The sequence below is a fragment of the Cavia porcellus genome, unplaced genomic scaffold, assembly GCF_034190915.1.
Source record: "Cavia porcellus strain 051 isolate PalLab524CR breed Dunkin Hartley unplaced genomic scaffold, mCavPor4.1 scaffold_12, whole genome shotgun sequence".
NCBI classification, from domain to species: Eukaryota; Metazoa; Chordata; class Mammalia; order Rodentia; family Caviidae; genus Cavia; species Cavia porcellus.
In genome coordinates, this window is record NW_026947495.1 from 5,544,027 (window position 1) to 5,568,196 (window position 24,170).

The 24,170-nt window shown below is 37.5% G+C and overlaps 1 protein-coding gene across 4 annotated transcripts in view; it reads right to left on the minus strand.

The window, feature by feature from the left end:
- Positions 1-1,109: 1,109 nt before the first annotated feature.
- The window catches only part of Map2k6 (mitogen-activated protein kinase kinase 6), a 123,238-nt gene continuing 100,177 nt past the window's right edge, over positions 1,110-24,170 (minus strand). For all 4 annotated transcript variants that reach the window (XM_013142471.3, XM_023561149.2, XM_023561151.2 and 1 more), the window contains 2 exons: positions 16,679-16,724; positions 1,110-11,976 (listed from right to left, as the gene is read on the minus strand). In XM_013142471.3, coding sequence (XP_012997925.1) covers positions 11,899-11,976; positions 16,679-16,724 — 124 coding nt within the window. In that variant the 3' untranslated portion in view covers positions 1,110-11,898. The remainder of the gene's footprint in view (positions 11,977-16,678; positions 16,725-24,170) is intronic.

Below are 24,170 nucleotides of genomic sequence, written 5' to 3' on the forward strand. Positions count from 1 at the left end.
CTCTCTTTCTCCTGTCCTTTGCTTTCCAGTCACTGTAAAGCAGAGCCAGCCAATCAAGAGCTGAAACATTGAGGTAAATACCCCATTTCCTTCTTTAAGTTGTGTATGCCAGGTATTCTGTCCCATCAGTGAGAAAACTGGCTAACATATGTTTCCCATACAAATACCTTCACTTCTTTCCTAAACTTAAAACAAGATTCACAGCGACAAGGCAGCCTATCACTTTAAGATGCAGGATTAGAGCAAGCTTAAAACAATCCAATGAAAGATTTCAAAGTCGATAAATGCTTTGTTTTTGGAAAGGCAAGTGATTAATGTAAAAATTGAAGTAAGTCCTCCACCTGGGATTCTAACCCCTGAAATGATGAAAATTTAAGGTGAAAAATCACATGTTTTTAAGGAAGTCTACCCCAGATTGAGCAGCATCAATTTGTTTAAGCAAGAAGCAAAGCAGAGGTGAATGTGTCTTTCCAGGTATAACTGGAAATGTACTCCAACTATCCATGTGAAGTTCCAGGAATTTTCTAAAGTGCATTGATGTGGACACAAGTCAAATAGATTTCAGTGCAAAGGAGAACTCTGCAGTGCAACCACATTTACTTGCACCAGAATATTCTGTCTTCAGACATCTGGACCATGACACTGCCTGATCCTGTAAAGGAATGTCCTAATATTACACCTATATATCCAGGAAAAACTCAGATGACTAGCTTGCTTCATAATTTAGTGTCAGAAACACATGGAAGCCAAAAATGGGTTGGTTTAATCTTTTCATTTCAGACATCTGGATTGTCTTCACCACAAGCCATCTGAGTTTAATAATGAAATCTTAGCCTTCATTTCTATAGGCTGTCTAAAAGGGTATTCAGTCTGAAGTACACTACAGATAAAATGATTTTTTCATGAATCTTTAGGACTGCACTACTGCTGAGTTATGTTTTGTTCTGTTGTTTTTGGAAGTGAGGCGACAGAAACAAGAAGAATAAGGAGGAAGAACAGAGAAAATAGTCCAGGTAACACTTTTATTTGGATGGTCTTTTACTCATCCATATGACATTCCTGGAACATTGGACTTCCATCAGCAACTCAAGGAATATACAGACTTGCTGTACTTTTTAAAATGTCTTTTATTGGTTGTTCAGTTGTTATGAAATCAACACACCATCTCATTCAAGGACACCTTGTTTCTGAATGCTGATGTGGTTTGTCCCAGCTATGAAAATCACACCAAGCACTTTAATAGAAAGAGGTGGTTGGGTTTTTGCTTCTTTTTTTTTTTTCTTTGCCCTTATTGCTTTCTTCTCACTAGTGAAACTGTCATCTGAGTCAGTTCATAGATTGACAATACATTGAACACAACACACAAGTTGTAAAGCTGTACATCCATATACATACAAACATCTGGGAACCAGTTACAGTGTCAGCAGCTAGTTCTTTCCTCCTCAGCAGCAGTATGAAGCTGAAGAATAATCCTGAGATAGGAAATCAAAGCAAATGCTCCTCACCATCAGAGGGGTTCAAGTTCAACTTAATTTCTCAACTTTGTTTTCCTTTTGAGGGGGTGAATGCGGAGCCACACGAGCCATGTAACCACCATTTGGCTTAAAATCTCAGCCATTTCCTTGCTCAAAAACATGGATTCGAAAAAATATTTCACAGCACATAAGAAACATTCTTTTCAATATGCTTAGAAAAGAGGAGAAAAATGATAAAATTATGCTTTTTATAAGATACTACAATTGAAATCTTATCTATTCACTGATAGCAAACAATCATCCAGATTATGGGGTATGCCCATCAATATGGTATTTACATGAAAGACTGATTTCACAAGAACAAAGACCCATCAGAGGTTGTTCTCCAAATGTTATAAATAAACATGACTTCTTTAAAGCTATGTTATGCCTCAATAAAGTTTATTTCTGGAAGCTCGTAGTATGTAAGCTACATCAATACCAATCCCATGTCCACCCCAAGTCCTGGATAATGCCTAGTCCCTTGGTTTCAGGATTTGAGATAACATCATCATTTTGATAAGCAATAGTTCAAAAGAAAAAGCAAACGAACAAATAAAAATGCACACAACTTGGACAACAGGAAGACTAGGCTAAAATGATAAAGGATAGGGGCAGCCAAGCCAATAGGCAAAAAATCAAAAAAGATGCAACAGTTGTACTTTTGTGAGCAGATAAAAGAGCAACTTTAGGGCTGGGGATTTAGCTCAGAGGCATAAGCGCCTGCCTTGCAAGCAGGCAGTCGTGAGTTCGATCCCCGGTACCAATAAAAATGAAAAAGACAAAAAAAATCTATAAAAAAGACCAAAGAGCAACTTTAAATACAAAAAAAAAAAAGGTACTTTAAATACAATCTTAGAGCTTTACAGAAGTTAGCATTTGACACTTGTAACTTTCCTTTCCCCACACCATGATGGGAGATACTTCCACCTGAAGCTGCCCCACATATTTCCACGCAGGCAAACACAATGTGCAATTTGTATATATGCCTACCCAAACTTCTTCTTTCCCCCTGCAGTTCCTAAGCAAAAAGTTCCCAGAGCCAACAGTTAAATTTAACATTCACTGCAAAGACATGGAAACATTCCACCCACATACATAAACTTCTAATGAATTCCATACTCTACAGTTCAGCCTGCCTCATTCATAAAGAAAAGATACTGCAATCCACAAAGAAGAGATGATTCCAACGAGGGAAGCCTTGTGGTGAGCTGCACATGGCAGGGGAGATGCAGGAGCCCATGAGGGAATCCACACACTAATAATTCTGCTTTTTCAAAATCTCCAGGGACACTAAATTTAAGCACTGAAGATAGGACTTTTGAAGGAAAGGAGTATACAATTTTTCTGGTCTACTTTCAGAATATGTTGAGGACCAAGAAGAGGTAGCAGGCTCCTAAATATTTTATGAAATTATAAGTATTAAGGCATGTTTCCATTGCCCCATAACATTCTTTAGAATGAATATGATTAAAAAGTAAATTTGGGGTACCATATACAAAAACAGTCAGTCATACAAATAGTTAAAAATATATATCATAAAATTCACAGAATGGAAAAAAATCTTAATATATGAAAGCAGCATTTTCATCTATAAAACTGAAGTACAAAGGAAGTTTGGGAAATCCACCTATTCTATTGAAATTCCTGTAATGTTAATTCCACAGAGAAGCTCTATTCAGCATCTCATCAATGTGTCCTCAAAGTATATGGAAAAATGTTCAAGTGTTCAGAGAATTTGAAGCCACATCTGTAAATCTCACTCAGCCAGCTCTCTTCATTTACAATGACCCAATTTGGTGATTCTGTACAGCAAGAGGTAAGTTCTCACTGTGTAAATTAATTACACAAAGAAAATACTTTCCTCTCAAAATACTGTTCTGTTAAAATGTCATTTCAGTTCATGTAGAAAATCCACTCAGAAAAATGTGGGGCAAAAGAGCAAATCAGACAGAGGGATAATATGTGAGACAAACTATCCAAATTTTCAAGTAGCTTTTTAATACAGAGATTAGCCAAGAACAACATACAGGGAGACTTTCTGACAATCAAACGTTCCAACATGGCTCCCAAGAAACACAAGCCATTCCATTTTTTGTGCAAACTTCTATTGATATGGAGAGCCAGGCTCAGTTCCTTAGTCAGTGTCTGAGCCCTACCCCCGCACTCAGTTCCTGACAGATACACCATCTCAGCTGCTCATTTCCAAGGACTATGACAGGTTTCCATTCCTCCAACTATGACCCCTCTGTAAAACCCAGCCGGGGGCAGTGGTTAAGTTCATTTGAGTTCCAGATAGCATTTGGTCTGTGTTGCAATTGCTTAAAGAATTTTTATTTTATTTTCCTATAACCAAATAAACAAAAATTGTGACTCCTTCCTTTGCAACCTTAGAAATTTAAAAATGCTGCGCCCAAAAGCCCAGTCACACTCTCCCTGTCAGTGAGAGAAGAAAGGAGAGTCAGGTTGTGCTCAACTACTTTAGAAAATAACTCATTTAAGGACCTATACTACAAGGCCTTCACATATTGATTTCAGGCACTTACTTTGAAATGATTTCTGCTTAAAAATTAAAATAAAACACTCCTCTCTATTTTAATATCTCAATTCCTTAGCCTTTTTGGTATATTAATTATAGCAAAAGCCCCCACATTCACAGACATGGTTGACTCCAAAGTTTCCCAGATTTGGGGGTTCTTTAAGATATGCAAGTGGTCATTTCATTTCTGAGGTCTCAGGAGCCACAGACTTCCAATTAAATGGAACACTATTGGTAGCCATACATTCTGATTGGAGGTTGACGGGGTTCAGATGAGCAAAGCTGACTTGAACCACATTTCTCTTCTGCTCACAAAAGATCCCCAAAGTACTGAAAATTCAAACTCTTTTCAAGTGATAAACTTGTAAATTATAATTCTATTTCTCACGCAGACATGTAGTATGTTTCTAAAAGCCATCACAGCCTCCTGCATTGTGGGGTGCAAAATGTACCGATCCTTCTCAGAAAACCTTATTTGGGCTTCTTAAAACTGTCACCGGAATTAAAGGTTAGAGAGTTCTGGATTTGTACGCTATTATTGTACTCAAGAAGTAACTGATGGATGAGCTGTATACTCTCAAAATGCTTCAAGCAATTGTTCTTCGTCTCAATCACCTTATCACCTCTCAATGAATGATGTCTCTTGCAGACATCATTGGCTTAAAATGGAGACCCTTTCAAGTCAATGCCATTAGAGAAGCAAAAAGAAATTAACATCACTGTCTGAATCTGTTCATACTTCAATATTTTTTATGTAAAAAAAAGCAGGGTCAGTGTTTTGATGCGTTTCTTCACAGAAGAACATTTCCATAACCTAAGGCCAAGGATATACCTGCCCTTTCATCCTTTTATCAGCTTATTCTTTCATTGCTCTTTGATTTATCTTTTCTCCCAGTCCTCAAACATGATATCACATCACCATTCAGCTTTCATCTCCAAAACCCAGTGATAAACTCTGAAAACAATGCTTACTTGCTTTAAGTATCTCACAGAATCTACTACAATAGGTAATGATCCACGGATGTTAAATATTGCTGCAGAAAAGCACATGCCCAATTTAACTGCTCTTTTGGAAAGGCCAAATGGACGTTCTTACTACAAACACTCATATTTTAATGGGAGTTTTGCTTAAAGGTTCTCTCAGAAATCCCTTACATTTTCAAGAACTGGGGAAATAGTCCATTTAGTCAGATGGTGTACACTTGTCCATTTTATTTTTTGATACATGAAAATGGATATATCAGTTCCTTTTTGCAGAAGTATTAAATCAACTCTGATCTTTGAAAGAATTCTATGAGAAAAAAATACTAAAAACGGTTAATGACTCACTCTAGAACCTCCTTAGGAAATTCTGGTTCCCACATGAAGACACAAGTAAGTGCCTACCCTTGCCCTTGCTTTTCCTGCCAAGCCACAAAGGCCTCATTGCTTGAATGAGACCCTGACTTTCAGAAATGCAAATGTATAAACTCATAAGACCCTGGAGCATGTCAAGACTAACTCTACATAAAAACAAAGGTCTGTTCATACTGACAAGTATAAGAACAAATACAAATTGTTACAATTCAAAAAATTACAATAAGCTTGTGAAACTGTGGTTAAAAAAGAGAACAAATACAATAAAACCTCTCAAAATCTAATTGCAAACTCCCAACAATAAACCCCTTGATGTTCCATTCTAGCGATAATTCAAGTGATGTAAAAATACTGAATGTCCAAGGAATTAAACAGCATATTTTTAAGTTCTATTAATTTGTTTGTGTTAGGAGATGATATTGGCTTCTGAAAACCAAAAATTTCCTATAATGAAATCCTTGACCTTGCTTTGCAACTCTTTTTACTTGGGTTATACTTACTTCAAAAGAGAAAGAAGGTTTTAGAGGAATTTGGCTTGAAAAAGTTTGGGGCAGGAGCTAAAAATCTTCACCCAAGTAAATTTTTGATTTCAAAAGACACCATTTGGAAACATGTAACAGCATAATATTTGCATAACTGTAAATAGCAGTCTAAATTTTCAAAAGAAAGACACATCTTGATAGTCACCAGGAACAGGTGGCAAGTGATGAATTTGATGGGAACGTGCTTCCCTTGGGAGGATAATTTCATGGTGAAAGCTCTAGAATTCAGATTTTGTTTGCCAGGTGAAGAGAAAGCACTCTTCTAGGTAAATTGCAGATCAAGCACTTGTATATGCTTTAAGGACTCTCCAGCTGACATTCAGGGCATTAGGCTGATCATGCAGCAGGAAATGTAATTCTGAAAAACAGACTACAGCTTAAGATGTGCTCTATTCTAGAACAGAAAGGGGGAAACTCAGGTCACTGGCTAAGACTCATCTGCACAGGACTCTGCACAGCTCAGAGGGTGCAATACTGACAGATGTGAGAGTAGTTGTATAGCTGTTCTGGTTCAGTAGAGAAGCAGGAAATGGCTTTGGCACCCAAAAAATCAACCATGGCTGGCAACCCCCCCAAATCACATCACAAGGAGCCATTCTGCAGAGGCCCCTTGAAACAGAAATTTACTGATTGATTTGAAAAGAAGAGTACTTTCCTAACTTCAGAAACAGTGCACAGGGGGTCTGCAAGAGCCTGCAGTCACAGTGAAAATGAGGCGTGCCCTGGACACTGACTCCAAACTACTTTTTGCTTCCTGAAAAAAGCAGACAAATCCACAAGGTGGACACATTTCAAGATATTAAGAACTGGGCTAGAGATTTAGCTCAGCAGCATAAGGGCCTGCCTTGCAAGCGTGCAGTCGTGAGTTCGATCCCTGGTCTGATTTTAAAAAAAAGATATTAAGAACCATATCTATCTTGTACTTCTGTATTTTGTTGACCTAAGACAGGTATTGGCAAACTATGGCCCTTGGGCCAAATCTGGCCTATCAATTGGCTTTGTAAATAAGAGTTGATTAGAATATAGCCGTGTTCATTCATTTACAAATTACTTATGAATGCATTCACAATACAATGGCAGATTTGAGTAGTTGCAACAAATACTGCATAAAACACAAAGTCAAAGAGATTTACTATTTGGCCTGTAACAGAAAATCTGTCAACTCTGATCTAGGATTCATGTCTACATTCTAGAGTTATCTATTGTAGGGTTTATAAGCACAACCCCTCCCAATAAAGAAATGTTTGCAAATTACGTTTTCTGTATAATGTACTCTTTCCTAGGATAAAGTCCTTTCAACAGAGTTTTGAAAGAATCCAGAGTACTCCAAACAAAGTCAAAGGAAAACCAAAGAGTATATCGAGCTCTTTTAACAGTGCTAAAACATACACACACCCCTAGAAAAGATGAACATAAAAGTTTTAGGATATCAATATTTTAGTCATCGGATTTGGTGGCATTCTCTTCTAGATTTCACACTTGCATTTTTCCTTCTGAATATGCAAGTTTTCAGGATCTAAGTGAAAACTGTTCCTTTCATTTGAAAATTGGGTGGGGAAGAAAGTATCATTGAGGTGAAATTTATTATCTTTCATTTGCTAATTCAATAAAAATGGAAGAATCCTTAGACCAGAAAAATCATGTTAAGAAGGCAAAAATGCAAGCACAATAGAAATTTAATTTATTTTGCTAGATCCAAATATCAGCTCTGATGAATTTTATGAATATATGAACCTTACCAACAAGGTCGGTGGGAGTTAAATAGCCAAAAAACAAAAACATATGAGTGAGAAATTAGGAACTAGGTATCCATTGAACTTTTAGGCCAAAGACGAAGTGTTTTTGTTAGAAACTTTTGAGAGAAACAAAATACTTTCTCTGAGCACAGGTAATGAAATTTCTTGTTAGTGTTGGAGCATAAAATATCTCTCTCTTCTGCCTCCTTTGTAGTTATTTACAAAGACGCTACATCAAGTTCACTTGGAGAAATCAGGGATTTCATTTGTTTTGCACTAACCTCCTCTAGTTCTGGGTCTTATAAATATTCCATTTTCTACATTATGACAGTTGGCAATAAGGAATATCAAAGAATGACAGGCTAGCCTTAAAAAATGAATTAGCCAGAAAAATTCAAAAACAATAACAAGACAGAGTGAAATCACATAGAGCATTGAATAACCAAGAATTCAACCTTGAAGGTCAGTAACTATACAGCAAACATCATCATAACATTATATGTCTATGGTCCCAAACTATGTGTACTGAGATATGCTAAGATGTCAATGTAAACTCACAGACACAGGAAGATACTGCAAAGTTTTAAGGGAAACACTATAACATCTGAAGGACAGGAGACAAAATGCTACTATTAAACTCTGTGAACTTAATTCCCTGATACATTGAACTATTAAATATTTTGGCCTAGGGCACCATGGAAAAAATTATTATTTTTTCCAACTAATGGCACCGTAAACAGAGAAAGTCTGGAAACCTCTGCCATATACTGGATAATTTCTGTTAGGTTTGGAGGATATGTAGGAACTCTAAAATACAAACAATTTTGAGCTATACCAGACATACTTGTTTCCATTTCAAATGGTCTAACCAAGATAGAAGCTGTTTATTTAACCAATTATTCTGTCTTTCAGCATGACCAAATAGAGTCTTTGAAACAATGGCTTATTCCTCCATCCAAGGTCTTTGATCATGTGTAAAATAAATGACTACATTGATGATTTATCAATATATACATCTAAGCATATATTTTGAGGAGGAAATCATCATTTGAAATTATTTCCTGAACCCACAAAATATTTTGCAAAGATTTGGTGATGATAAAATTTCAACTCTGAGGGCAGATTCAATTTGTAGAAACTTCCAAACACAATTTCCTGCTAAACTGATAAACCAGGCAGTTACGTCAAAATGGACACAAACTACTAAGGACTCCTCTAACAAAAATAAAAACAAACAAGCAAAAAAAGAAACAAACTAACCAAACGAAAGCATACTTCTAACATGATGGTGATACATGTAGGGAAAGAATGGATTTCTGAAAGAGAAGTGGCAAAAATATTTTAGTAAAATTATTTATATAAATATACAATGTTTCAAGGTAGCTTCTCTCAAGAGCAATATTCCATGATACATACACACAGATAGTAATCATCTTCAAAATCCTTCACATTAAGTTCTTGGCACACTTCTTAAATCAACAATATATAGAGAAAAGTGGATATTTTTATAAATATAAAGAAAATTTATACTATGGACAACTATATGATACCAAGTCAAATACATTTGAAAAATAAGCATTATCTCTGACATAGAGCTATGCTGATCTTGTAATACATTGATAGAGCCAGGGCTGACAATCAGGTGGTCCATGGTGGCAGAGAATTAAACACTTCATACATATCTGTCTATATGTACAGGAGACTCTCAACTTACATATAATTTATCTGCCTTGGTTTTTTAAAGTTTACAAGCCAGTAACATAATTCCTTAGAAACAAAACCATGCTCTAAAATTTGGATTTCTAAGGCTATCAAGCCATCATATCTTGGTAGACAAGATACTTACTTAGTCATCAAGTAAATAATTGTTTCTCTGGGGAAAAGGTATTTCAATTTTCCAATCAGTGATCCCAGTAACATGCCCTCCCTGATAGTGATAAAGATATTGCAAAAGAAATAGGAGCTCTTGTTCTTCTACAATCACTTATTGTTCTCCGCAAATATTTGAAAGAAAGTAATTTCCAGTCAGTTCTGTCCTTAAAAAGTCCAATGCAATGCTATCATTTCAGAATCATATGAGGATTGTTTTTTCTTAAAAAAAAAAGTACCACTTTCTAGACCGCAGCCTGATGGAAAGTCTCCAGTGGTTAAGGCTTTGATGTTAGGAGTGTTCACAGACTCTTTAGATGCTTCCAAAGCGCACCAGGGTTGAGAACCTTAGACCAACTTATTCCCTACTATGGACTCTTCTACAAGTTCCAGCCCTGCATTTACCAGCTAAATAGACACACCAATAAAAAATGCACTTTTCCTTAAGAATGTTTCAAAGTACATAAACAGGTAGGAATAATCTGACTCAGACAAAAAGGATTATTTACTTTAATAGTTTAAATAGATCTATAATGGATTGACCATAGATTTTTCTCCCAATACTTTCTGTTTTCAGAAAATGAGTAAATAGAGCGGGAATAAGGTTGTAACTTTTCCTGATCTCAAAGAGAGAAACTTCCAGATGTAGGAAGGTGGATGAGAAATTACATGGCTATAATCACAAGGTTAGGACCCTCGCTCTGGCTAGAAAAAAATGAAGACAGGACATGAAGCTGCTATTTAATCAAATGTATATTTGTTGGAGTGGCACATGAAAAAATACTCTGTGCAGCCTCAAGAGCAAGACGTCAAGAACAAGACAAGAAAATACAGAGAAAAATATACTACTGCATTTCAAATCTAATAGGAGAAGGAAGGGAAAAGTGAAGGGATCAATGCCTCCACTCTGGAGAACTTGAGGCAAGGAAAGAAATAACGTGGCTTTTTTCCCTTTTTTTAAATAAACCACCTTCATCTTCAGCATAGCCCTGATAAACACTACTGTCAAAAGCAATGATTCCTGGTTATTTAGGACAGGTCTGTATTTCTTCTATCAATCATTTCACTCCTTAATCATAAAAAAAGAAAAATCTTCAAATCAGAGAACCTGTAGTTGTTTTTATCCTCAAGAAAAAATTTGGCTCTGCAATCAACCTGCTAGGAATTTAGTATGGAGTTTGCTACCCTACATTATTGAGGAAAAAACATAGCCTTCACTAATCCTGTGGAAACCTGGCGTCTATTCCTAGAAATTAATTCAACCTTCCTCTTTATCTTTTTATTTTGTCAGAAAACTACTAACTGGCTTTAATTTTCTTCTCTTCCAATCATAGTAAGGCTTTTTCATTGTATGAGAAAACAAACAAAGCAAAAGAGTACACCAATTACAGAGGCAATCCTTGGGGCTTACCCAGTGCAGGAGGGACAAAAGCAGAAGGCATCAATTCGCTCTGTGATTTGCCAGGTAGAACTCAATTTAACACACACACACACACACACACACACACACACAGATATGTGAATATGTGGATAGATATAAAATCACATCACAAATCACTTTCCACTAATACTATACCACAAATGTCAAGAGAACCAAATTTTTTAGTCTTTGAGCTGTGATAAAAGTGATTTTTATGTTTTCCAAAGTTGGGGAAAAAGTAGAAGCAAGATACTTTGACACTTCACTTAAAACACAAGATGATCACCCAGGACTGAGTTAGTTTGTGCGCATGGCTGCAAGCCACAACTAGAAGAGACATTTCACAAGAACTCCTTTTTTGAGATTTTTATAATATTCTTAAAGATGCATATTAAATTATTTCTTCTGGAACACAGACACAATCAAACTTAAAAAATAAAAGCCCTATAAATATCGCTAACCCAATCCTCTTCTGTATCTCCCTTCTTGCATAAAATGGAATCTTTCCAGCCAAGCGCTTAAACATAAATATTAAAATAATAAATGGAACAAACTACAAATCTACTTATAATTTCATCACTACTGTAGCACCTTTTTGCCAGGGCCAACGCATTCATTTTGTAAAGAACAAGAGAAATCTGAGAAGCTTAGGAACTTGTATGGCACATCATTAAATATTTAATCACCTTTTAAAGTCCTAAGCCTTTATCATATTTCATCCATCTAGAGAGTTCATTCTATGCTATAGATTCCAAGACCCCCTTAGGAGGGGGGTAAGAAAAAAAAATAGGGAAAGAAAACCCTCAGGGAGGCAGGGTTAAATGATCTCAAAGATGACTTTCTATTGGCGCTGTAGTGAACTTGCTTCGCCCTGTAAACCCATCAATCCACAGTAGGGTCAATTGATTAAGTCCATTGATTTTTAGTCTCCAAGAATCAGTTTTACAAAAGACGCCACATCTGTTGCTTTGGATTCATGTAGGGTGAAAAATGGATGTTGCTGTGAGAGAAAAGAAAAAACATATGGCATTAATATTTGTCAACGATATCTGAGATCCCCAAATTAATGCATTCATTTAAAATAGATTAATATCTCCATCAGCAGCAAGCTGGACTCCTCTTACCCTTCCAAAATATGCACACAGCTAGGGATGCAGCTATTTTAAAGTTATCTTTTTGCCACTCTTCTCTTTTAGAAAGCCCTAGATTTTTTTATACAAAGAAATTCTTTTGCTTTAAAAAAAAGTATATATGTTATGTAAATCCTATCTGCACTAAAATACAAACATTGGCAAAGACCATGCAAAGCTTTGACATACCCTACAAAGCATTTTATATTACTGTAGGAATAAAATAATTAGAAATTCATTAGATTTAGGCCATTTAATTTCTCAGGAAAAGTGATGGAATAAGATACCAAGTTTGTTGAACAATAAATGTGAAGGAAGGCATCCTTGCCCTTGACATTGAAATAGCTTGTGCGGACTGAAGCATTTAGAGTCATTTTCTAAGTCACAGCCAAGAATTAAGTGTGTCTTGATCCATCTGGAAAATAATGCAGACTACCAAAGTATAGCTATGTGCAGAAGAAATTCAACTCAGAGACTGAAGACTACAAATGGGAAAACTGGTCTTTGTACATGCAGCTCAGAATAAATAAACTTTAAAGAAGGAAATAAGTGTTGCACTTTGCTGGGGGAAAAGGCAAGGTATGATGCAAAAAATCATATATTTCAAAACAATTCAGAAGAACATCAAGTCACTTTTCCTGCATCAAAACAGCATTCCTAAATCACTCAACTGTGTTATAATAAGTACCAAGCTGTTACCTTGGAACCTTGCTCCTATAATTAGAGATACATCCGATCAAAATCCACATTTCTCATACCAAAACCAGAAGCAATCAAACACAAATGGACAATTCCTTCAACTACAATCTGATGCCAAGTACCCTCCTCACCTACCACACCCATGTCCCTGACCCTCTGGTGGTACTATTTTCAAAGAGAACTTGAGCAGTTAAATGCAGGCATTTTTGTAAACAGACATGTAGATGACTCATTCTGTTTCCCTGACCAAAGGGATTTAGTTTACAATCTCATGTTCCCTTGCTGTAGGTTTTCTAATTATATTTGTTTTAAACCTGACAGTAGAGGGCTGGATGAGTCAGCTCCGTGGGGACATGAATTCTCACCCATGAAAGTTTTAAGAAACAATACAATGCAGATAGAACACAGAAATAAAACCCAAAAGAAAGGAGGTGGGCACTGTGAAGGACTATGACTCAGGAAAGGAAAAGTAAGGTTTCTGCACTGCCTTATGTGAGGACACAGGTCGGGTGCTGACTCAGAGCCTTGCACCAAGGACTCGAGCGGAGTTTCTAGAGATAGAGTCCCTCATCCTGGGCTCCTTCAGTTACCAAATAGCACTACTTTTGATTACTAACCACTTAAATAGCACACTTACCAAACGTTTTATCATCATGGTTATTAAGCTTTCCCACATCCTCTTGGAATCTGAGATCTTTTAATGTACTTAAAAGCTTTCTACTATCAAAACAGGACGCACTAAACCTCAGATTATTTTAGAGGCTGCTTCCCATGTCTGGCAGCCCCACTTCGCCTCTTGTTCTGTTGCTGTTAGCTCAGTGGATGTAGGCTGAGTTTATGAATTAATTAAATAACTTGAAGTTTTCAATTAAAAAAATCTTGAGGTACATTTCAGTATATTCCCAGGCTGGAAATATGCAATGAGAGCCAGAAGGCAGGAGGAGGAAAAAGCAGATAGGCAACTCTAAATTCAAAATGTGATTTACCTTCTCCTATAAGTTTTGAGGCTGCAAAAGGCTGAGATGGAAGCCAATCCCCTCTCCAAACTGTGGACTAAGAACAAGGACAGATACCTGGAGGTGACCAGATGAGATGCCCTGAATAATCTTCAGTCCAGGGTTCCAGGCTTTCCAAAGAGGAGTCAGGCACAAGAAAGTAGAACACGAACCACATAGACTCACTGTGAGGCCTGAGGGAAGTGTAGAGATGCACGGACATGCTGCCAGAGGAGAGGGCCAGGCCACAAATACCAACAGGTCTCTGTGGCCCATGTACAACACCTCATCCTTTGAGACTGCAGTGTCCTTTGGGTTCAGATACCCTTGTTTCACACAGCCATTCAATCTAGAACTTCCTAAAATGTTTGAAGAACATTATCACCTCACTTGTAAATCACTTGAATGAGTTGAGTATCACTTTTGGTTGTTGTTATGAAAAGGAGAGGTCAGCAAACTATGGCCCATAAACCACATCGAGCCCATTGCACACTGCCTGATACTACATTTTTATTGGAACATAGACACATATCCACATAGTAAATACAGCTGCTTTCCTACACTACAACAGCAGACTTCAGTAGTGAGCAGAACTGCATGGCTACAAAGCCTAAAACACCATCTAGACCTTTTTTTTTAAGTTGACTTATACCTATTCAAGAAGAACAAATCCTAAAGAATCACTCTTCCCAAAAGAAGTTTGAGAAAATAAGTAAATAAGGCCATCATAAAGCATGTATAGCCATCAATCCTAGGGAGAGAAAAAACTATCTGGGGTAGGGGTACCCATCTGAGATGGAGCCTTAATTATACTGTACTTCATCTGGAAGAAAATGATTTTTTTCCTCCCTACCTTTTTGTAAACTTCTAAACTTTAAACAACAGCTTCTTGGCACATATTTCCCAATACTGAAGTCAGGGAGTTTGGTTCAGATTTTCCATTTAAAAATCTAAATTCTCAGGAAAGCAGGCAATAGTTAGAGTCTTAAAGGACAGGCTCATTTCCAGTACCACAAAGACTAATACCATAAAAGAAGGCAGGGAAAGCCCACACGATCTTACAACAACATTAATATGTATGCCAAAGAAAATCACAGTGCTAAAATATAATGGAAAGGTAGAATTCAACATCGGTCTCCAATGTATAATTTGCATTTTTTTTCTCAAGTATGTTGCAATAAAATTGCTGATGAGGTATCTTAAAGAAAGAAAGAAAGAAAGAAAGAAAGAAAGAAAGAAAGAAAGAAAGAAAGATTTGCATTTTAAATAGCCAGAAATAGAAAACATTTTCTCCGAAATTAATTATGAAACAAGGAGACTTTAAAACAGGATTGCTGACTCCCTAGGATCCCACAGGAATCACTCTATGTCTATTGTACTTTGTATGAAGCAACTTCTTAAACACTGTAGGACAGTGGTGGTGAATCTATGACATCACATCAGGCTATTTGTATCACTGAAAACTCTAAAAGGTTCACCATCACTGCTCCAGGGACTGGAGATGTCCACCAACAAGTAGTAGCCAAGATTGAGAAAGCCTCTGACTAGCTATTTACAAAAATAATAGTCAAGAGGAAATATTCATTCTAAGCATGTAGAATGTAAAGATCTTATCAGGTATTATTGATATGCTTTTCTTTTTAACTATAGATTTTCGGTGAACAAAACTGTTGAGGACTGAGCTCTGGGCACTGCTTTTGCAAAGGAGACAATGGCAGTCCAAGGATATGGCCTTCACTCCAATTCACCCAAATGGAGAGTGGTGAATTTCAGCCAAAGCTTGTCCTCGAGAACCTACAGGCCATATAACTGGTTGCAAGGATCACACACATATCTGATCAACGTTCCACAACTCTTCCTTGCTTGACCTCTCTTTGGTGTCTCACTAACACACACAGTTTAACAGATAGTAGTAACCCATCCTATATCATGACCTGAGCTGTGTGTAAAGAAGCACAGTTCTTGGGTTAGGTGTGACTGGGGCAGGCATTTCATGCTTGTAGCCTAATTGTGCTGTAGTAACTACAACAGCAATGAAAAGGTATCAGTGTTTGGAGATTGCACAAGAATGTAACTTTCCTTCCCTTACTGAAAATAAGACTTTGATCACTGAGACAAATTTGAGACAAATCTAGGGGTGGTTTAACACAAATTCACAGTCTGAATTTTCTAACATCTCCTCTGCCAAAGCGTGTTAATCTCACATTCAACACATAGTTTTAGAGCAAACCATGGTTCATCCATTTTAGGTGCTTGCCCTCTGCACTAGAAATGTCATTTGTAATTATCCTAGAATACTAATTACCACAGTTAGAAAGACTACTTAATATAATAATTCAGGGGCTTTATTTTCATCAGCAAATGATAAACTGAATGTTGAGGTCATAAAACTCAAACTAATAATGTTTTCTGCTACTTTTTGGTTCCACAAAAGTGAAACTCAAAAGGAGAAAAGAATTCTCTCTTTCCTGGTCTCTCACCAAGAAATCTGTCTAATTAATCCTAGGTATTTTATCTAAAAGTGGTAAGTCACAAAGCATTCACATTTCTTTTATTACCGAAATCTCTTAAGTCAGACTTTCTTTAATATTATGTTAGTAAACTGTGACTCCTAGGATCTATTAAATTGCAAACCATAAATTTTACAGACATAATTTGATGTATACCATGAAAGATTTATTAGCCTGAAAAAATTTTCTTAGATTACTTCTAACAAAACATATGAGGACTACAATCTTCTTAACTCTTTCTCGAGTCCAATTCTAATCACGTATGTCTCAATGAACCAATTCTTCCAATATGTTAATTTCATCATAATTTAGGTCTTAGTTACTTGACTAGCTATGAGTATGGACATATTAACACTGCTAATACTCACCATAAGCTCGGGGTATGTAGGCCGTTCTTTGGAATTCTTCTTCAAGCTTAAAGGGGAAAAAATAATCAAATTAACTCTAGAAATCATTTTTTCACTAAACTAGGACTTTAATACCTGAAAAAGAGCGACTATAACCAGTTTTTTAAAAAGTATTGAAAACATAGGCTTCCTGTCTTGACCTTCTGCTTCTGTTACTAATGATGTTTTAAATCATTCTGGGTATAACTCAGTATTAAAATAAATGTGTGTGTGTGTGTGTGTGTGTGTGTGTGTGTGTGTGTGTGTGTCTACTATCTTTGGATACAGACTATCTTTTCTATTTCATAGCCACTATATTTTCAAACATATATCTACTTTCCTTTAGGGCAACTTTCAATCCTACCTTCACTGGCAAAGAAACTGGCAAGTGTTTCTCATAATACGTTTGTTATCTTTTCACTGTTTTCAACTACTCCATTCTTTCTTCTAGTTCTCTTAAATGTATAATTTACTTTTATGTATTCCTCACCAAACCTGCCTGAGATAGAAGCAATCAGCCAAGAAGTTTCTAAGGTAACACTATTTGTTTACTACATTTTAGTGACAAAAGAGAAAGCATACCCAGTCAAAGACTGAGCAATTACTCTTCCTAGAAATACTGTATGGTCCTGCCCTACTGTCAAGTAGACGCCGGTTAGTTAGCTCTCTGTTTACACATACATTCAATAACATTCGATACCAGAGGAAACAGTAAAATAATTTGCAAGGTAAATAAATCAAACCACCCTTACCCTCTATCCATCCCAGTCTTAAAATGGAAAAAAAAAAAGAAAGAAAGAAATAGTTTATTTGCAGTTGGAGTCACAGATTATAAAATGAAGAAAAAGATGAATTTTCAAAACTATGATTCAAAAAGCAACATACAGTCTCCAGTACCACTAGGCCAAAAAAAAAATTATATATGAATGGAAAGGAATTTTGTCTGGAGTTGAAGGAATCAAAATGTGACTCATAATTAGGTTACTGGGATTTATGCTAATGGGTCATTTTGAGCAAATGAGACTTCCTATGTGTAGCATGAACTCTGCTCCCCCTACAAAAGCTGATTAGAATGATGGGACAAAGTGTAGAGTCATAAGAGAGAGAAGTCACTGAGATACTGTGAAGAACTATGATTTAAAACAAAGCAAAATGGGAAAAAACAAGAAAAGGAAAGATTTTGAACCAAAACAACTTAAAAGTAGCCTACCAGTTTATTCCAGGTAATGCTGTGGGTAGAAGCCAAGGAACCTGACACAGGGTAACAGGAAGATGTGAGGACAGAAGTCTCAACCTGGAATTGAGGGCAGACCTAGGACCTAGGGACCTCAGTGACCAGACAACCTATGAGAGAAAGTTTCATCTCAACTGAGGATAAAAATAAGAGTGCATTAGATAGAGGAATGATCAAGGGTCAAGTCAGGTTGACATGGGGATGTGTGCCTCAGTGAAATGAATGAGACTTTATAATGCCCACATATGGCTCTGCATGTACATGTTTCCTGGTGTTCAGTTGAAGGTGATTTTCCCCTAGGGGACATTAGGCAATACCTGGGGGCATTCTGGGTTGTATGACTAGTGACAGGTATATTGACATCCAGGATGTCCTGGTAGAGGGATTTTGCTAAACATCCTTTTAGGCAGAGGGTGGTCCTCCCCAGAAAAAAACTATTGAATTCCAAATGTTATTAGTACAGAGATCAAGGAACCCTGGAGTGTGAGTCCTAGGCTGTCCTTCCTTGTTCCCAGCTCCTATCTCCTTCTCTGAGATAGGATTCAGTTAAAAGCCACTTCCCGTTACTTGGGCACATTCTCATTACTATTATCTTCTCCCTCCTTTCTCCTCTCTACCACCATCCCTAGCATAAACCATTTTTCTGAGTCCAGGAGCTAGTTCACCTAGAAAGAAACACAGAGGAACAAATGTGATCCTTGAGCACTGCTGGTTTGCACATAATCCTAGCATAGATAAAGAATGTGCAAAAGCCCTATATTTCCAGCTACTGCTCAAAGCAAATCAAAATCTTATCAGTTGAACAGTTTTACTTACTAAAACAGTAACAGCAAAACAAAGACAACATTAAATCCATACTCGGTAGTCAAGGGGTGGACTGTGGGTGCTGCAGTTTAGACAACTGCACTGAATCTAAGACAAGCTCATACACATCTCAGCATGCTTCACCACCAACAACAAAACAGAGGGAAGGATTAACCAGTGTTAGAACCATCACCTCATTTACTAACCAGGGGTCTCTGTGATACTGATAATGTTTTACTTTGTATTCAATACATAATAAAATGACTTCACAAAATGACTCTTCTCAACAGGCAGATGGGTTTGAAGGATTCCATTTCTAAGTAGAGGTGATTCCTCCCTGCAGGTTGTCTTATCTTTTCACAGTTTATAAAAAATATTTCAAGATTTTTTTCTTTATTTCAAAAAAAGGGTAAAACCACTCAAGCTGATCCATAATGCAGTGGTTAAGATTCTGGAAACTTCAGAGACTGCTAGCAAATAGGTCACTTCTTGACTTATGTCCTCTTGGGAGAAAGCTCAAAGTTCACCCCCAAGCTCTACTACTGAGTAATATTGAAAAATATTTACAAAGCAAAGCAAGGGTGTTTACTGAATTAATGTAATTGATATAACCATTTTTCCCCACCTTTTAAAACAAGAACACTTCAAAACACATGCTAAGAAGAGCAAAATACCCAGGATAAGGTTTGAGGGGGGGAAAAAAGCAATTTTTCACATTTAATAGGGAGTGCCTGAAATTCAGTATGAAGTAACAACTGTAGAGTTCAAAGCAACATCAATTTCCTTTTGGCTTTAAGTCAGACTTGAATTTTCAAATGGCCTGTCATTTTCAAGTGTACAATTAGCTAACTGCCCTAATTCCTCCTCCAAATGCCACAATACACACTTCTGACCATAGCTGACACATCTCCATGCTGTCTTGAGAATTGCTGGCTTCAAGTTTGTGCTGGCCAAGATGATTTCTGCCTATTTGAATTCCCCCAATGGTTTCCAAGAAGGGCTGTTTGTTGCATCAACAGAATAAAAGCATGGTGGGCCTCTCAAGTCATACATTTGTCAAAAGCTAAACAAATATCAAGCGCCTCTCTTTTACTGTCCTTCATGAACAAATAGGAGGCTATATTTGACTGTCTCTGTTTTATGCTAGTTATTCTGAGTCAGACAGTATCGACATCTGGATGGGCCGCCAACGTGCTCTCCTATGCCAGCAGGCTGGTCAGCCAAGCACTCAGTCTCTGAATTAGGTCTGGAGGAAGAGTAAAAATGAGTCTGGCTATTTTAGCAGTGGGCAGTTGATTTTCAGTGACTTCCTTTTGTCAACCCATAGGCAGAAGTATAAGCTTGACAAGATTCCTTTTTTTTTTTTTTAATAAACTCATTCACTAACCCTTCTCAGAACTCCATTATAGGGCTTTTCTATGAGATTTTTGCTATTATTAATCTCAAAACAAGGCCTCTGTGGGCAATGTGATCCATGTTAGGAACTCTTTAAAATCTCTATGTTAAGAAAACTACCTTGGGGAGGGGAAAAGAAGAAACAATATCACTCCATAGTCTTATTTGGAAGTTAGTACAGAAAGAATGGGTTTATAAGGAGTTATTGATTCTTTTTTCTTCATGTTCCTAAGAATATACACACAAACTTCCCTTTCTTTTTCCTAAGATGATGTTTCTCTGACATTACCACAAGAGAAATAGAGCAGCAGAAGAAATGGAAGTCTGTACTCTGAAGCCACCTTTGGTTGTGATGTGATGATGATGCCTGTAAGTGCTTTGTATCATGACTTCCTGTCTCCTGGAGACAGCAATCTGCACTGAGAGGCCAGAGGACAGAGACTACCCAGTGACCGCCAGGCTGCAGGCATGCAGTCCTTTAGCAGCATTGTGACTCTAGCAGATGCGTACAGACAGTGCATCCCACAGAGGAGCACAAATACTCTGGCAGCTTCCCTATGCAGTGAACAGTGTGCCCTTCTTCTACACTTAGCCCAAAGACAGACTAGGAGATAAATACATAGGTGTGTATACCTTAAAATTTGCTATTAAATATTTCAGTTTCCAAAACTCTAGCTCCCTTTCACCCCTTATCACCAAGAGCTGGTGAATTGTGAACTGTGAACTGTGAGAATTCTAAAAGGATCCTTCCTGTGTCATTAAAGTATAACACAACAATCACTCAAAAAGGGGCTTTGTATAAAAATGTGTCTCAACATTATAGTTTTACACAGGTGGGATCAAAATAAAAGTCAAATATTTAAATTTTAAAAATTTGTTACCGTGGAAGACACATGGCCGTTAATTCCCCTCAAAATACTCCCCAGCATGTATCCAATCCCTTTTGCCACTTTCCAAAGCAGAAGTGGAAGTTCTCTTTTGCAAGTATCTTTTAGCAGTGTGATCAAAAATATGGTAATCAAAAAATATGGGAAAAACATTATACTGTATTCTCACCCACATTACTCACCGGATTGACACTGTATGATTCTTGTCTCTTCTTGAAAGTCAAAATGACTATAAAACTTAACAGTGTTGAATCAGTTCAGCACATGGGAGCAGTCATGACAGCATAAGTAAAGACATGAAGGAGGACTCCAGAACTGCTTCAGAAAGTGCCAAGTACAATGCGATAACGGTGTGTGAGCTGAGAGGGGGATATTCTGGGGGGGGGGGTGTTTGCAATGTATCTTTTAGCATAATAAATTTTTAACACTCACCCTATATGTAAGTCTTACCTCAAAAAGGAAAATAGAAAAAGAGCCAATAAAGAGTTACATCTTATGCCTGACACTATTTTTCATCAATAAATAAGTGTTCTTTGGTAACAATCATTCTTTCCACTCCATTCCAGACCAAATTTGGATGAAGCTCAGTGGTAGAACTCTTGCCTTGCACGCACAAGGTCCTGAGTTGGATCCCCAATACCACCAAAGAAAACACCTTCTATATGCTAATATATATTAAAATGAAACTGTATTCAGAAAGACCCAAATCAGTAGTAAGAGCTAAAATGAAAGTATAATCTTCCACCCAGTTGGCTTCAAAGAAAATACATTAGTTATTTATGGCAGGCAAAGAAGTTACTGATCTGGGACCTAAACAAGAGTGGCTGTCCTCCCTTGAGCCAAACTGAGGATAAGAATGCTCGTGAGATTGAACAGTGATGTTTGTCAGCTATTTTCCAATTCCCAAACCAACAAAAACGACTCAATATTCTACAAAACAGATATCCTCAACTATCAGATTCTACCAGACTCATAGTACTGAAATTCTGAAGAAGAAAAATATATGATTTCTGTCATACACTGATGGTGCCTAAATGGAAGGATTTTTGTTTCTACTGTTGTTTCTATTAAGCCCCATAAGCAAGATAAACAGATTCCTAAACACTTCTGTGATGAAATGACATGGAAGTAACAGGGTGAGCAGAAATCACAACTACAGAACCTACAACACACCTACAGCTCGGAATATTTAAATGAAGTGAGCTACAGTAGCTCAGAAAAAGTGGGAGATCTTAGAGGGACAGCGCAAAGAGACCATGACATGAATACAGGAGGGCAGGCACAGTGAGGGCGCCTAGAAGGAACAATACTACCAGAATCAAGAATTTCCACACGTGTGTGCATATGCTAACAGGAGAAAACATCTCTGCTGCTGTCATTGCAGGGAGGGAGTTCATTGTTTGTTTGTTTTTGTGCTGGGATCTAAATCCAGTGACTTATAAACGCAACTCAGATGCTCTACCACTGAGACACCCCTCTGGCCTGAAGTCTCCATTTTTTAAATTTTTGTAAGTATTTCAGTGCTGTGATACTTTGGCAAAATTTTAAGTGAGAGAAAATTGCACTGGTAAAGGAAAAATGAAGTAATTGAATGATATTTTTCAACAGCAAAAGGTCAGAAACATGAACAGTTGGCATTAGGTTCACAGATCTTCTGTCTAAATCCATGCTCTCATGAAGCATGTTAAAACGGGCATTAGAAGCACAGCAGGATAATTTGAGAATATTTGAAAAATCCTGAAAATTCTGGCCTCCTGTTGAACCAACTAAACTCAAGTCATTCAGGGAGTGAGGGTGAGATATCTTCTCAGAGACAGTATGTTTGCAGGCTTGCTAGAGATTTATGAATGAGCAGCCAGAATTTAATCCACTGGATTTGGATTAAACTTACGATTCACAATAGGAAATTCCACTTTCCTAAAGTTTTTACACTACATTCATTCTCACCGAAGTTTCTTGAAGTAACCAGAACACTGGGAAGAGGGGGGCCAGTAGGAGCAAGGAGACAGGAAGAAGACAGCATATTGAGACCCCCCTCTCAGTGAGATCTTTCTACATTACTTCCTCTCCTGAAAACTACTGGTTTGAAGTATCCAAGATGACTCCCTCCTCTCCCCATGTGACCTTTAAACATTTGAGTATTAGGCAAAAAGAGTCAAACTCAACAACAACAAAAATGGAGTGCTTGACTCCAGAAGCCAAATCAAATTCATGAACCCAGGTCAGCACAGCTGATGTAACACCACATCTACACACTCAGTGGAGGAAAACAGACAGGCACACAACTCAGGATCCCAGAAGATGGATATTTTAGAGACATTCAACAACACTGTAGTAAAGCTTACTGCCACAGCGCTCTTGAGTATTCAGCCAAAAATAAAAAAAAATCCCACCATGGAACAATATCCTAAATCACTAGGAAAAAGTACTAGGATTGAGAAGAGGCACAAGACTCACAAAAAGTCCAAGAAAACTTAGTTTCATAAGCAACAGAGGGCATCTTTGTCTCACCACGTTGCTAATCCAAAGAACGGTGCCATGAAGAAGGTATTACATTATCTGCCATGGCCCTGAGAAGCCTTTGGAGCCCCCAGCCCTTTCACAGTAGTGAGTCGCTGCCTTCTAGTACACAGCTGGGGTTACCACCAGCTCTGACCCCGTACGTCCTCCCAATTACTATGTGTTATAGGGTGCACAGATGAACTAACTCGGTTCCATTTTGTGATTCACACTTGGCATCCACTTTCTACCAGCACTGGCAGTACTCAGTACTACCAAGATACGCTAAACCTCATGATCCCAGTGCAGGCAGACATTATTTCACTGTCTGCAGAACACTTACTTTCCTTCCCCATCTTACTTTCCTCAGGGACCTTGACAGTTCTCTTTTGTTTTAAACAGAGTCTCACTATGCAGTGTAGAGTGGTCTAGAACTTGCTTATGTGGTAGCCCAGGCTAGCCTTGAACTCATAGCAATCCTCTCACCTCAGCCGCTCACGTGCTGAGATTTGGGTGTGTGCCACCACACTAGGTGAGGACTCTGGTAATTCTAAGAAAACAGAGTTAGCTACCTTACTATGTCTCTGATTTGCTTCCTACTCCAAATGTATTTATGCTGTCTTCTCAGACCCCCTGTGTTGTATACTATGTCCTC